Here is a 15,642-nt window from a genome sequence, read left to right as displayed (position 1 = left end):
ATAGTTTGAAGTCAGGGAGCCTAATTCTACCAACTCCGTCTTTCCTTCTCAAGATTGCTTTGGCTATTCAGGGTCTTTTGTGTTTCCATACAAATTGTAAGATTTCTTGCTCTAGTTCTGTGAAAAATGCCATTGGTAATTTGATAGGGATTGCAGAGAATCTGTAAATTGCTTTGGGTAGTACAGTCATTTTCACTAAATGCCCATCAACAAATGAATGGATAAAGAAGATGTGGCATATATATACAATGGAATATTACTCAGCTATAAAAAGGAATGAGATGGAGCTATATGTAATGAGGTTGATAGACCTAGAGTCTGTCATACAGAGTGAAGTAAGCCAGAAAGAGAAAAACAAATATTGTATGCTAACTCATATATACGGAATCTAAAAATGGTACTGATCAACTCAGTGACAAGACAAGAATAAGGACACAGATGCAGAGAATGGACTGGAGAACTCGAGGTTTGGGGGGGTGGGGGGTGAAGGGGAAGCTGAGATGAAGTGAGAGAGTAGCACAGACATATATATACTACCAACTGTAAAATAGATAGCCAGTGGGAAGTTGCTGTATAACAAAGGGAGATCAACTCGATGATGGATGATGCCTTAGAGGACTGGGACGGGGAGGGTGGGGGGGGAGTCAAGGGAGGGAGGGAATATGGGGATATGTGTATAAATACAGATGATTGACCTTGGTGTACCTCAAAAACTGGTATAAGAGTGTAAAGCAATTATATTCCAATAAAAAAATTAAGAATTTATTAAGTAAAATTATCTCACTTCAGAGATGACCTGGTTTAAAAAAAAATAAAAGTGTAAGTATATACAATGTAAGGTTTCCAATTAGTTTGTTTTACTTAAAAAAAAAATGATCCTGTATTCAGGTCTCCTAGAAATTTTTTATTAGCTTATTTTAGTGGGGCAATTTTATGTGCCACCTTCTCCCCCCACAACCTGCCAGGGGATGTTTGGCAATGTCTGGAGACATTTTTGGTGTCATAACTTGGGGGATAGCGGAGAATAGTGCTACTGGCATCTAGTAGGTAGACGCCAGGAATGTGGCTAAATATCCTACAATGCACAGGACACACCTCACAACAAAGAATTATCTGGACCCAAGTGTCAATAGTGCCAATGCTGAGAGACACTGGCCTCTTTAGAAATTAAAAAAATGCACAATCACCTTCCCATTTCTCCATTTTTAAAACACAGGTAAGACATAAATCAAAATGAAACACTAAAGATTTGCCCAACCAAGACTGTTTCAGTAGTCTAAAGATGAACAACTATTTAATGGGCTGATTTAGGATTAGAAGGGTTCATTAAAAGCCAGAGCAAATGCATGAATCTAAATGCTTGTGTACTTAAGTAAGCAATGGAATGCCTGCACCAAAAGGAATATTCTGATATTTATCACATCTGAAACCAAGGTTACTCCACAGTTACAATATAAAACGTTCTGCTGATGAGGCAATTTCAAAACCAGCACTTGTCTGATTTAGACATGGAACTGTTCTTTCAGACTCTTTCATTATTTCTAACCTCACTCAAAAGCTACCTTTTGACCAGCACACAAAGAGGAAATGTATGTTTTTTGTTTGCAAATATGGTCATCAAAATAAACTGTTTTCACAATTAGTCCTTCCTTTTTATGCCTGTCCATCTTTCTCATGTCTAGGTTAACCTGGAAGGTCCAATTTTTCATCCTAAATTCCCTATTGTGGCCAGGAGAATCATTGCTTCAGGCCTACTTTGGCTCCTTGACTTCTATCATGGAAAGACAACTGCAGTAAAGCTCTGCTAACAGCTTGATGATGTCTTTAAAGATAAACAAAGAAAAGGAAGTGGGGGAGCTGCTGATTTTTCCTTCCACTTGCTTATGGTTTCCTTACACAGTCTCTAACTGATGTGGTTGCATTTGCTACAGTTTTATTTGCTTGTTCATTTTCCCCAGTGGCTGATCATATTTGATACCTTGGCTGTCTGGTAGAAGCATGAATAAAAATTTCCTTCTTTAAGGGGACAAATTAGTTATTTTCTGGGAATCAACTGACAAAAAACATAATAGACCTCAGGAGGATCTTTGAACATTCCACAGCAACTAATCTGTTGAACATTTTGTATGTTGAGTTAAACACGTCACCACTGACACCCTCACACATTGGTTAACGACTTTCTAAATATTTACCAAGATCTTTAATAAGCGAGAGTGCTTCCCATGATATAAAGGCTCCACCACCATCATCCATGGCACCCTGCCCGACATCCCAGCTGTCCAGATGTCCACTGACCAGTACAACCTAAAACAAATAATAAAAAGAGAAAAAAATAAAATAAAACTAAGCAGGAATGACATCAAAGAAGAAGCATTCAGCATTCCAAATACAGAAATGAAACTTTTATATTTTCTTTTCTATTTTTACTTCTTAAAAGATCTGTGTCATTACTAGTGAAAAACTTGGTATACAGACATTACATTAATAGAAATAAAACTTCTCACCTGTACTTCTCTTTATTAATATAATTTTGAACACTAAAGAAAAATGTTTATTACTGATGGATGTTTGACAACTTTATTACGTGGCTTAAAACCTAAATGACATAAAAATGGAGCTCAAACTTCACCCATATTGTCAACTGTCCCAAATTCTAGCAGACAAATAATAAACATGTACTAAATTGAATTCAAATGAAAAAGTGAGAATAATTTATTTGTTTTAAATTATTGGGCTTTGTGCATTATAAATCACTCTGGTGTTGCATAAATGAGTATGCTGGAGTTACAAACTAGAGTCTAATTAAACAGAAGAACCTCTAAGAAATATCTCAATTTATGTGTTAAATAAATCTATAGATTATATTATAAATTTTGCATCATTGTAGGTTTACATTTTTTTTCAAGAATTGTCAGTAATTCTCTCCAGGAAAATATAAAGAAAAATTCAATAAAACTACATTTTATGGACATATTTTTCAACAAGTTAAAAACCAAGTAAAATGATGCTGGGTTAATAGGATATCCACATGGAAAGTACGTATCTTGACTTCTAGATCATGCAATAGACAAATATCAAGTCAGATGAATTACAAATTTAAATAAAGATATTGGAAGAAAGCATAAAACAGATTTGCCAACTTAGAGTAGGCAAAGATTTCTTAAACTGGACAAGAAAAGTGTAAATCGTAAAAGAAAAAATAATAAGTTGGACTTTAAAAATATTAGGAATATTTATTCATCAAAAGACTCCATTACAGGAGTGAAAAGGCAACCCACAGAGAAGAAAATATTTACAATACATATTTTCAACATAGGTCCCATATCCAGATTATATAAAGAACTCCTATGAAATAGTAACAAAAAGAGAGTCAAATGACAGAAAAATGGGCAAAAAACTTGAACAGACAATTCACAAAAATAGATATATCAACACAAATCATTAATGATCATATTAAAAGTTGCTCAGGTTCATTATCAAGGAAGTATAAATTAAACCCACATTCAAGACATATCCACTGGAATAGCTAAAATGAAAAAGACAGAAAGTACTGGTGACCAGGTGGAGCAACTGGAACTCTCATACATGGAGTGTGAGTATAAATACTTATGACCATTCTGGAAAACTGGCTTATCTACTAAATCTGAACATACACACACCCTAGGACCCAGCAATTCCATTGCCAGCTACAATCCAACAGGAATGGATGTGTATGAATGCTTTCATCAAAAGGAACGTAGTAGAACGTTTCTAGAGTATTCATAACAGCGCCCATCTCCCCCCCACCCCCTGCTCCCGAAAGAAGACAAGTCAAATGCCTGTCAACAGCAGAATGACTAGTATGCTGTATTGATCAATAGGACACTGCACGGCAGTGTGAATCAACAAATGCAATATACAATAAATACACGAATCTCACAAACATAATGAAGAGTAAAAGAAGTCAGACACAATAATACATCGTGTATAATTTTGTTTATGTAAAACAGAAAAACAGGCAAAACAGGAGAGTGGTTACCCATGGTGAGGAGGGGCAGCGACAGGAAGAGGGCACAAGCTGAGCTGCTGGGTGCTGGTCATTTTCATGTTCTGTTTCCTGACTGCGGTACTGGTTACACAGGTGCACCCAAGTTTGTAAAAGGTCAGCTCATTATACACTTAGGGTTTGTGCATGCTCTCTGAGAATATTACACTTCAATAAAAAAGCTTTAAAAAGCCAAATCCAGCAGATTGATTCTACATAGAGTATACAGCAAATAACTAAACCAAAGTTGAACAAATCTTGATGATTCATATGAAAATGCCCAGGACTCTGGGAAAGTGGGATTCTGGGTTTACAATATCAGAGTGACCCCTTGCACTGCCTCCTTCACTGAGCAGCTGCAGGATCTCCCATTCACTCTGTATATCCAGACAGACCCAGCTTACCATGACTTCACTGTAGTCACAAACAAGTACAATGTCCCAGACTAACAAATGGCCATTTAATGAACCCAAATGGACTGTTTCTAAGGAAAAAATAATAATAAAGAAAAAAACATGTTGCAAGAGCCGGAAATTCTGATTCAAAAAGTGGTGTAATCCCATGTGGGATGAACAAGCCAATTAGTCAACATTCTCACCATCCTCAGAACCATCTTCCCAATGACCTTAAAGCTCCAGTGGATAAGAAGTGTCAAAATCTGTTTTAATCCACTTTTTTCTCAGATAACACATGAGTAATTAAGGCACCTATTGTTTTAATCTTTAGACTTCCTTCAGAATAACTGAAGTTGTTTTACAATCACACCTCTTTATGTTTTCTGAAATTATCTCTGTTCTCTAATCTAGAATTATTACTTTAATACTTAAAAGATGGAAATGGTTCTGAATGATAGGAAACTAAATGATATCCCATAGGATAAGGTCTTTGGCACAGTGATATGGAAGAACGATTACAAGCCATTTGGATGATGAGAGTTTGTTTTACTTTTTTTTGTTGTTTCTGTTTTACAAAAACAGAATATATTGGGGGTCACCATGAGATAGTAGTAATTGATTTGCAAACTAGGTAATGACAATAAGCTACTTCTAATTCAGCATATTTAAGGAACTCGAATTTTCCTAATCATAAAAGCTTCAACCTACACCTTGAAAATAGTATTGCAGGAGGTCTCATTCAACATGGTGTCTGACTGGCATGCCTTAATGCAGCCTCACAAAGGATAACCCAGCAAAACATAACAAAGTCACTATGTCTTATGTCAGGGTCAGGCAGAAATGAACATTGATTGTAACATATCTGGATCTGATTTAAGCAAACGAAACAAAAACAGATAACTCAGAGACACAATAAACTCCAGATTTATGAAAAAGGATCACCTTATGAAAGATAGGAGAATACACTGGTTCTGTTGCCAGATGTGGAGCCCTTAGAGCAACAACATGGCCTAGACCCGACAGAGCAGTGGGGCCCCACTCATCTTTCCCCCTCGTGTGCTGCTCTCTGAGGCAGGCAGAGCACTGACCAATTCCCTGCCCTCCAACTTCCTTCTCACCACCATCTCTTCCAAATGCAGTCAAGAGTAAAAATTATTAAAATGACAGCAAAAGCCAAGAGCATCCACAGCAAAACAAACAGAAAAGCAGAATGGGAACTGTGATGCTCTGAAATGGAGTTTGTTATTTGTGAGGCACACATCAGCCCTGACCACCAAAGACTCAGGTTTGGGGGTCGGAGGGGGGAACTTCTGCAGTAGGGCAGAGATGCACTGGATGACTGCCTGCGAGGATGAGGATTTAGACTAACCGTGGCACAGAAACACCTGCAGGCCAGCTGTGGGTCTGAGAGCAAAGATACACTAAATCAAGGGTAGACAAAAGCCCCCACTTCTCTGTCATTGGGGCATATGGAGACACTGAAGGCAAACCGGTTTGCTTGATTAAAAGATAAATAAGAAGATAATGGAAATGGGACACGTGGAAAATATGGCAGAGAACAAGGGAGAGAGAACAGCTTCAGAAGAAGTACCTTCTTATAAAAACAAGCTAATGCAAGATCCTGGAGAAAATGTCGTGGTCTTGGGCATTCATGCATGCATTTATTCAACAGCTTTTACTGAGTTTCTCCTATGTGCCAGAGACATGGAAATGGTCAAAACAAGCAAATATTCTGCCTTAATGGAATTTACATTCTGGTGAGGGAGATGGGCAATAATAAATATAACATAATGGTAGTTTTAAGTATTATGAAGAAAAATGAGGCAGCGAAAGGGAATAGAGAGGGCAGTGTAAGGGAGAGGAGATCAGTCAGGTTCCTCCTAAAACGTAGATAGCCTCCTAAAACGTAGATAGCCTCCTAAAACGTAGATGCCCCCATCCTAACGATGAGAGAAATCTGTTTAATCTAGAAAATGATAACTTTTTTAGGCCCATCAGAGATCTGAGGTTGTAATTCAACCAGAGGAACTGAATTGCAGAGGATGACACGCTCATCCAAGAAGAAGTGGGACCCACGAACTGTCGGCCCTTAGCAGCAGCAGGAAACCTGCCCACACCCAGAATTCCTCACTGATGTAAAGAGTTCTGCTGCCCCTGGGTTAGGGGCATGGGACTCATTTCCATAACTCACAGGAAAACCTAGGCAGAACACTCTTTGACGTAAATTGCGGCAGTATCTTTTTTGATCCACCTCCCAGAGTAATGAAAATAAAAACAAAAAATAAACAAATGAGAAAGCCCCACTCTTGAGCTCAGGCACATACAGCCTGGCTAAGACTGAGGGGCAGAAGCACCAAGAAACCATCCTGTCCCTCCCAGGAGCCTCCAGTGAGTAACAAGCAGAGCAGTAACAGTTCATAACCAAGGGAACGGCAAGGGCCCAGAGAGACCCCTGTGGTGCAGACACACGGAGCCTGCTGAAAGCTGAGGGTGAAGCAAGGCACTGGGAAAACTCCTCCCACAACCCAACCCCTACATTAAAAACAGACTAGTAGCAGCCTAAAAGTATGTGAGCACCAAAAGTAAGAATAGAAACGATAAAATCCAAACCTAGCTCAACTCCAAATAGATTGACTCAACCACCCTCACACTAATGGTTTGATAGAAGAGGCATTCTCATTGTTGAACATACACACTGTTCATCTCAGGCTCTACTGTTCTCTTACAGATGATATCCAGCACCCAATAAAAAATTACGAGGTATAAAATAAACATGAAATAAAAAGAATTTTTATCAGGAAATAGAGTATTCAACAGAACAAGACTCATATAGAGCCCAGATATTTAAACAATAAGATAAGGACTTAAAAAGTCTTTGTCTTTCTGATTAATCTGTTAAAGGATCTAGTGGAAAAGACAGGGAACTTCATCAGAGAGATGACTATGTAAAAAAAGTCAAATGGAAATGATAAAAATGAAAACTACAATGTATTACTTAAAGATGCACTAAATGCTTAAATGAAGTAAGAAACTAAAACTTTTGTAGGAAAATAAAGTATTTTTATGTCTTTGGAGGGGAGGGAAAGATGTCTAAAACAAGACATAAAAAATGCAAAGCTTCAAAGCATAAGCATGAAGAAAAATGCATACATTCAACTATATGAAAATGAAGCCTTTATGTCTATCAAGAGAAATCATAGAATGAAAGGAGTTATTATAAATTGGGAGAAGATACTTACAGTATATATACAACCAAAAAATAGCTTATATTCAAAATATGTAAAGAATTCCTACTAATCAGGCAGAAAAAGGCAAGAAACCCAAAAGACAAATGGAAAAAAGACATAAATGGCATTCACAGAGTTCACATAAAAGGCATTTCACAGAAAAGAAATTATGAATGGCCATCAAACACTTGAAAAGATGACCAACCTTAAAAACATAAATTAAATCCTCAATAAGACACCACTTTGCATCTATCTAACTGGTAGGAAGTTTAAAATCTGACAATATGAAGTTGTGGCAAGGATGCTGGACAACAGGAATTCTCATCCACTGCTGGCAGGAGCAGGAAATTGCTAAAATCATTTAGGAAAACAATTGGGCGTATCCTTTTAGGTTGAACACAACTCACTATCCAACAATTTCACTTTAGATGCAATTTAGAATTCTGGCAGTTGGGTTCTTGAAGACACATACGAAAATGGTCATTCACAAACAATCATAAGGCCTCAAACTACAACCAACTCAAATGTCCATCAACAGTAAAATGGATAAACTATGGTAGAGTCATACAATGGAATACGATAAAGTAGTCAAAATGACCTCTAGCTACATATGAAAATACATATAAATGAATATAAAAAAAGAAATATGAAAGAAAAAGCAAGAACAAAATAAATCACAAAAGAGTATGATTGCATAATACAAATTTCAAAATTCAGTGAGCTAAGTAATATAATCTTTAGCAATGCATACAAAGATGATAAAATCATGAAGAAAAAGCAAAGTAATGGTAAACTGAAATCAGGATAGCATTTACACCAGATGGGTTTAGGGCAGAGGGAGGAAATCACTAGAGAGGAGCACACAGCAGGCTTCTAAGGCACTGGTAGTGTTCCCTCTCTGAAGCTGAGTGAGAACACTTGGAACCCTTTCATTCTTCTTCTTCAGATTGTACATACATGCTGAAGTCTTTTGCATGACTTTAGCAATAGGAAGAGTTATCAAAGACAATTTTTTAAGTGAGTTCAAACAAACATTTAAGGTCAGATTTATCTCATTCTATTTCACCTGCTGCAAAGCAAAAGAAAAATATGGAAAATGTATACATCTACTTACAATGATAATTTTGTTACTAAAACATGTTACTAAAACATGGAAAATGTATACATCTACTTATAATGATAATTTTGTTACTAAAACATGTATCCCTTCCTAAAAACCAACTAGAGATCAAATATAATTGTAAAATCTAAAATAATTTTATCTAGCAACATATTGAAAGCTATTGCAATGTAATGGTTCAATGGTCTCCAAAGGCCCACGTTAACTAGAAGGTGTAGATATGTAGCAGATAATACAGTCATCCCTCTCTCAATATATTCAGAGTGTTTGGTTCCAGGGCCCCTAGCAAACACCTAAATCCATGGATGCTCAAGTGCCTTATATAAAATGGCATGGTGTATGCATATGACTTATGCACAACTTCTCATATACTTTACATCACCTCTAGATTATTTATAATGCTTAGTACAATGTAAATGCTATGTAAATAGTTGCTGGCTTGCAGCAAATTCAAGTTTGGCTTTTTGGAACTTTCTGGAATTTTTTGCAAATATTTTTGATCTGCAGTTGGTTGATTCTGTGAATACGAAACCTGCAGACTCAGAGGGCCAACTGTACTAATAAAGGGCCAGTATTGGCTCATCCTTACCTTCTTGGCATGTCTAGCTTTTCACAGTCTGCATTTTAGATTGTGAGTTATATAGGTATTTATCTAAACCTGACCAAGTCCTTGTTAATCAATCTTCAATAAACGAGATGCTCACCTCCTTTGAAGCGTGCTTCATTTTATAAATATCTTGCTCATTCAAAACCCAGAAAGACAACTACCTGGTGGTTTTATTTTTTGCTTTTGTGATGTTTTGTTTTGTTTGCAGCTGCTTCATTCTCTTCGTCTCATTTTATTTGGTGTATCTTAAGAGCTAGCAGGGAGGAGTATCAGGGCTACAATTCAAGGCCTAATGCATTTCCAGACATAGGAAATCCCCGATCAAATTTTTAACAACAAAATTCATTAAATAGTTGAAAAAGATGACCTACAAAAAGAGGAGGAAAAACCTCTCATTATTTAGCCTTAGAGAAGAAGCCAAGAAGTGATGTAATACTGGGCTTCAGCTATGACAGGCCCTCTGTGGCTGATATGAACAGCAGAAGATAAAGCAAAGGAACCAGGTTTGGGCTGCAGCAGTGAGCATTTAGGGTCATATAAATGATCAAGAATTTTCTGATGGAAGGCTTTTGTAGAAGTTAAAAAAAAAAAAGGCTAACAGGGGAAAGGTTATGGAAAATTCAGTTCCTTGGAGGGTTTCTAAATTAGGACACATTCTTAGGTCTTAAAAGGAAAGCTAATAGAGAAGGAATAAATAAAATCTTTCAAGGTTCCATCTAGTCCAATATTCTATGACAGTTTTCAAGAATTCTTCTTTTGTTGAAACCACTTTAAAGGGGGAGATTGTCCTTTGAAAAGTCTCCATAACCTCAACAGACTTTTCCCTGAGCATCTCCTCCATACTCTGGCTGCCAAGATCTTCCCACAATTTAGAATCTAAACACAGGTGGGCAGGCACTTCTCAAGAAATCTGTTTCATAATTCCTGTCAAAGTCTTGGCTTTCAGAAGGCAGTTGCTGAATGTATCATGCTATTGCCTAGAACAGACAAAGGGGACAATGTTTGAACAAATATCACCCTCCACAGTGACCAGACCAGGTGGTCTACAGAACAGAGCCGGGCTGCTGACACTCAGGTGGTTCAGAGGAAACACAGCAAACACCTGAGCTCCTCTTGAGTTGGTTTCTTATTGTCAAACCTTGTTTAATGAAGCTGTTGGGTACTGATAGCTTGTGGGATACAGACTTCTTTCACAAGAAATTGGGCCATCTGTCCAAATGCTCACGCATCACAAAGCTGCTCCTGAAAGCGGCTGTTTCCACTCCTAGAGGGGCCCCTTACTCGTGCAAGGCACTCAGATTGGCCTCATAAAAGGAAGATCATGCCTATTCCCGGTTGAATTCTCTGGGCACGTTACTGGACTGATATCGGAGGATAAAACAAGAAGGGCCTAATTTATCTGTGACTCACAAAAACCAAGCCTCTGGTAGATTTAGAAAATGTGGTTGCAGTGTATTTGGAGGAAATGGCTGAAACTGATTAAACATTGATTTGTGCATGGGACACAGCAGAGAATATCTATGGGAGGAAATCATTCTGATTAAACAGAAGCAATTGGGTTTTACCAAGAAGTCATGATTGGTTGCAACTGGAGATAATATTCTTTTAAGTGAAAGAACTATGCTCTTGCATGCCTTCTCCTTTGGTCTAAGCATCCACAGGATAAGCTGTCTCACTTAAGAGGATGCGAGGAGTAGAAAAGTTGAACTACAACATTGTACTTGAACTTCCTCAGGGGAGGAGAGGGAGACAGAGTTTAGGCAGCTTCTATCTCAAAAATGATCATCTTTCCTATGGTCGAATCCAACTATGGTACAGTGCCCAGCTATAACTTAGCTTTTCTTACAACCATGTTCCAGGATTTTGTTAGGTGTGGTGTGTAGAATTTAAAAAAAAGGAAAGAACAGAGGCATGTGGTACTTTGATATTCTACAGACTCCTTTACGGTTCAATTTAGACAAGCTAATAGAAGTAGCATCACTCTTTCATTATAGAAAATGGAGGCTAAGGTGCTTCCTACCTAAAGAAACTTTTATAACTTTTTTTTTTGCCATTTAGATTTATAAGCTAAAAGATTCTTCTTGTCCTCTAATGGTTTCTAAAATCCCAGAAGAAAAAAAAATAAAAAAATAAAAAGTAAAAAAAAAAAAAAAACCAAAGTAAAATCCCAGAAGCCTATGCAACTTAGAGTACTGTTTTTGATGCTTGTTTGTCTATTGATTGTGGAAACTTTCTCAATTATTGAACCTTCTCTGATCTTGTGAATGTTCTCTACAGAAGTCAGTCTGCAAGATCAGCTGAAAGCCTCAGTCTGCAAAATACTCTGCAGCCTCCAGTTCTGAGCCATGAGAAGAAACTAAACAACCAGCTAGGATTTACCTATTCAAGTGAGTGTTGTCATTTTGAAAAGCATGGTCCCTGGGAGGCTATACAGTAATTCCTTCTCTACCACCAGTTCCCATAAAGAGAAAGCCAAATTAGCATGGATAGGTATAGATGAACTTACTTCTGTCCAGTTTCTCCTTAATCGAAAGAAATTTAGTCTGAAGATGGGGGATTTTTAGTTGCTTTAATTGTGATGACTAGGAAAGGAAGGAAGGAGGGAGGGAAGGAGGGAGGGAAGGAAGGAAAGAAGGAAGGAAGGAGAAGGGGAGAGGAAAGGATGGAGGAAGAGAAGGAAGCAAGATGATGACTAGCACAAATGAGAAATTGAAGAACAGATCAGAAGGGAAGAGGATGGCAAAGAAGCTTTTGAGAAAGGCAGAGGAAGAAAAGAGAAAGTAAACCCAGGTCAAGATGTGAACCCAGGCTTGTGTCAGGTTGCTGAGGTTCACATGCAAAGTTCAGAGAAAATGTTTCCCCATGTTCTGATGTGCACGAGCTTGATGTCATCATGGATGTTGCTAAGACTAGGTAAGCTCAGAAGTGGGAAGGAGGATTTGGAAATACTACCCAGCTGTGACAGCCTGTGTAATTTAAAGAAAAGTTATCTAAAGTATTTCTACCTCAAATATCCAAGTTATTCTGTTGCTCCTGCCTGCCATGTTCCTGGACCACAGTGGTAAGCAGGAATCAGAAGTCAACCATTCCAAGTTTCAAGACTTGGCAGTGAACTTTGGGGTAGCTGCATGGCTTCCTGCAATGTTGGCACTTGAAGAGAACTTTAATTTTGATGCATAAATTAGAGCTTAAGCAAAAGACAGTCAAATAATGTTATAGGTACCCTGAATAGAGGACTTTTTTTTTTTTCTTCTTTTGGCCGCACCATGCAGCTTGTGGGATCTTAGTTTCCTGACCAGGGAGCAAACCTGTATCCCCTGCAGTAGAAGTGCGGGGTCCTAACCACTGGACTGCCAGGGAATTCCCAATAGAGGACTTTTCAATGATTCTAGTTTTTAGCTTCAAGACAGAGTGTCAAGGAGCCAAGCTTACTTTGAAAGTCTCCATGTCTGCATGAGCCACAGGCTTGCTGTCCAAGTGTAGTACTTCCTGGTCTATAGCTCTCTCATCATACTTGATCTCACATTCTATCAGCTAGGTCATTGTAGTTAATAATCTCTGTGTTCAGACTCTAGGAAGAAGCCAAATTTCCATTGGTATATTTTGTTTTAGGAGGAAGATGTTGCAAATATTGAACACTTTATATTCTTGCATCCTTGTGTGAAAGAATACTATTTTGCCCATTAACCCTGATTCTGTGTTACTTTTTATTGGAATTTATATGACCTAGGAAAAAAATCAGAATAGACAGCTTAACTAGCATTGTACCTAATATAAATGCTATGAGATCCAGGGAAAAGTGTATATTATATATATTTACCCAAACTGAAAAACTCTCCCTTTCCATTTAAAATATAATAAATAGAACCTTAACTTCAATATTCACAGGCAAACAACACATCAACACGAACAAAAGAAGTGACAATTTTAGTCTCACAAGAATCAAAAGCCACTAATAGCTGAGAAGCAGGTTAATCTTATAATGTTTGTGCATCACAACTCAAAAGGAATCATCTGGAAGTGATTTCTTCTAAGTCCAAAGCTAACTTGAAGCATGGCCATGCTTTGCACAGCACAGAAAACTTATCCCCTGCCCTCTTAAAGTGAACTTCAAGAATAAGGAGTAGGAGCAACCTGAATGTCACAATGTTTGGTAAAGGCAGACCTGCTAGAAAAAAAGGAATAAAAATGGGCCCTAGGGACTGAGAGTCCATGAGGAGTGCCAATGGAGAAAAAGAACATAATGAGAACACAAGGTAATTTTCAGAACTTAAAAGAGGCCACAAAAGGATAATAAAAAATTTAGCTTTTCTCTCTCCAAAATGCAACTAATTAAAATAAAAGACCATCAGGATAAAAGAACATTCACTTTCTCCATAAATGGATATTATGACATTATTGTAATATTGTGGGCCTAGATTTCGTAATGTCAGCACTTATGAGGCTATCCATGGTCCCCTAAACATTTTGACTTGTCATGAGACTATGTCCTCACCAGTTAAATGTTGGTTGTAGCCATGTGGTTTGAACAGTTAATCATAAACCTTGGGGAAAGAAAGGAAGGAAGGGAGGAGGGAAGGAGGAAGATGGACTCTTTCTCCTGAATTGTCCTTTTTCTGAAGAAACAAAAAATGCTAATTAAAAATGAGTATTTATTAATTTAACTTGTATTTATTAGCACAAACAGTATATTTTAATAGGCTATAAAAGTAGAGCAAGAAAAAGAGAAATGCAAGCATCAATACAAAGTCACGTATTTCTCACTAGATTCTTAATGTTAGCACTTGCTTAACGTAATGGTACAATCATGTTCAACATTTCCATCAATATCTTAATGACATGCTTATGAATTTTAAGATGATAAAAATGTGAGATGAATCATTAATGTGGTGGATCAAATCATAAAGATCCAAAAATATCCTGAAGCAGAAATAATAGTTTATAGCCAATAAGATAATTCAATAGGATAAGTTTGAAGGTGCACACTACACTTTGAGGCGGTGGGTTGATTGTAGTTCATTTGGGAATGAACAGAAAATTCAGGTGGGCCTAAGCATTTTGAGCCAACAATGTGTCTCAGCTATGAAAAAAGTTAATAAAACTTTAGGGTTGAGAAAAGATGGCGGCAAAGTAGAGGGACGTGGAGTGCATCCCTCTCCACACATGCATTGGGAATGCACGGAAGGATGCAGTCATTCCCACAGAGAACCAGCTGAACACCAGCAGACGGCCTCGGACACCAGAAAGGACTGCGGGGAGCCCGACATAGCCGGCAGGGAGGCCTCTACGACGGCTCAAAGAGGGTAAAGCGGCGGAGCTGTGGCAGACGGGAGGGAGTGAGAAACATACGGAGGGTCCGCAGCGCAGCACAGCGTTCCCAGACCCAGACGTCAATCCGCGGCTGAACGGAGGGTCCGGGAGCAGGAGCGTGGGAACCCGAGAGCTGGTTCAGGGTGAGAAACATTGTTGCCGGTAGGGTGACGGACGGAGAGGACAGGAGGGAGGAGGTCCGCGGAGAGGAGTGCCCGTCCCAGAGAGCTGCGGCTGGAGGCTGCAGGCTCATGGGCGGGGGGGAGGAGCCGCGCGTGTAGCCTCTCTCTCTCTTTCGGCGCCTCTGCAACAGGCAGTGGAGAGACGCCCCTTGGGCCACCTAAGGCGATCAGGGATAACAAGCACCCTCAGGTACTCGGGCGGGGCTAGATTAAAACCCCTTGCAACCCAGCAGCAGGGAGGCTGACGAGAGGAAAAAAAACAACAATAGCAACCAAAAAAAAACCCCAAGAGAGGCCCAACTCTAAGACTTTCTGTTTAAGCCTGAGCCACCAGCGTCCCTCTGCAACAGGCACCTCCAAGCCCGAGTGAAACAACAGTGCACCACTGCTCACTCACTCCCAGGAGAAGGAGCCACTATTGTACCCTCTCCCTCCCCACACACCGACGCTTACAGACGAACAATAAAGGAACCTCTGCTGGTCACAGAATAACGCAAAAAAACCCAAGGCAAGGAGAAGGACACTTACAGCTGAGACGCTAAGGAAACAGAAATAGTAGTATCAATACCTATTGAACTGGTCCATTCTGGGATCAGTTCTGGATTTTTTTTTTTTTCTTTCTCTCTCTCTTTTTTTTTTTTTTTTATTAAATACGATCTTAGCCCTAAGGGATCTACAAATTTTATAACATAATTTTTTAATGATATTTTTTATTCCTTTTTTTTTTTGCCTTTTTATATACTTCTATATCTAGCTAAGTTTTAGGTAGTACGGACA

General features: G+C 38.6%; 1 protein-coding gene across 4 annotated transcripts in view; it reads right to left on the bottom strand.

The window, feature by feature from the left end:
• Window positions 1–15,642, bottom strand: part of CPQ (carboxypeptidase Q) — a 514,519-nt gene that overhangs the window by 165,272 nt on the left and 333,605 nt on the right. For all 4 annotated transcript variants that reach the window (XM_057734219.1, XM_057734216.1, XM_057734218.1 and 1 more), the window contains exon 5: window positions 2,193–2,304. In XM_057734219.1, the coding sequence (XP_057590202.1) occupies window positions 2,193–2,304 (112 nt within the window). The remainder of the gene's footprint in view (window positions 1–2,192; window positions 2,305–15,642) is intronic.

Source organism: Hippopotamus amphibius, chromosome 5, assembly GCF_030028045.1.
Source record: "Hippopotamus amphibius kiboko isolate mHipAmp2 chromosome 5, mHipAmp2.hap2, whole genome shotgun sequence".
NCBI classification, from domain to species: Eukaryota; Metazoa; Chordata; class Mammalia; order Artiodactyla; family Hippopotamidae; genus Hippopotamus; species Hippopotamus amphibius.
Note: the sequence above shows the minus strand (reverse complement) of the source record. Positions and strands in the feature narration are given on the sequence as shown.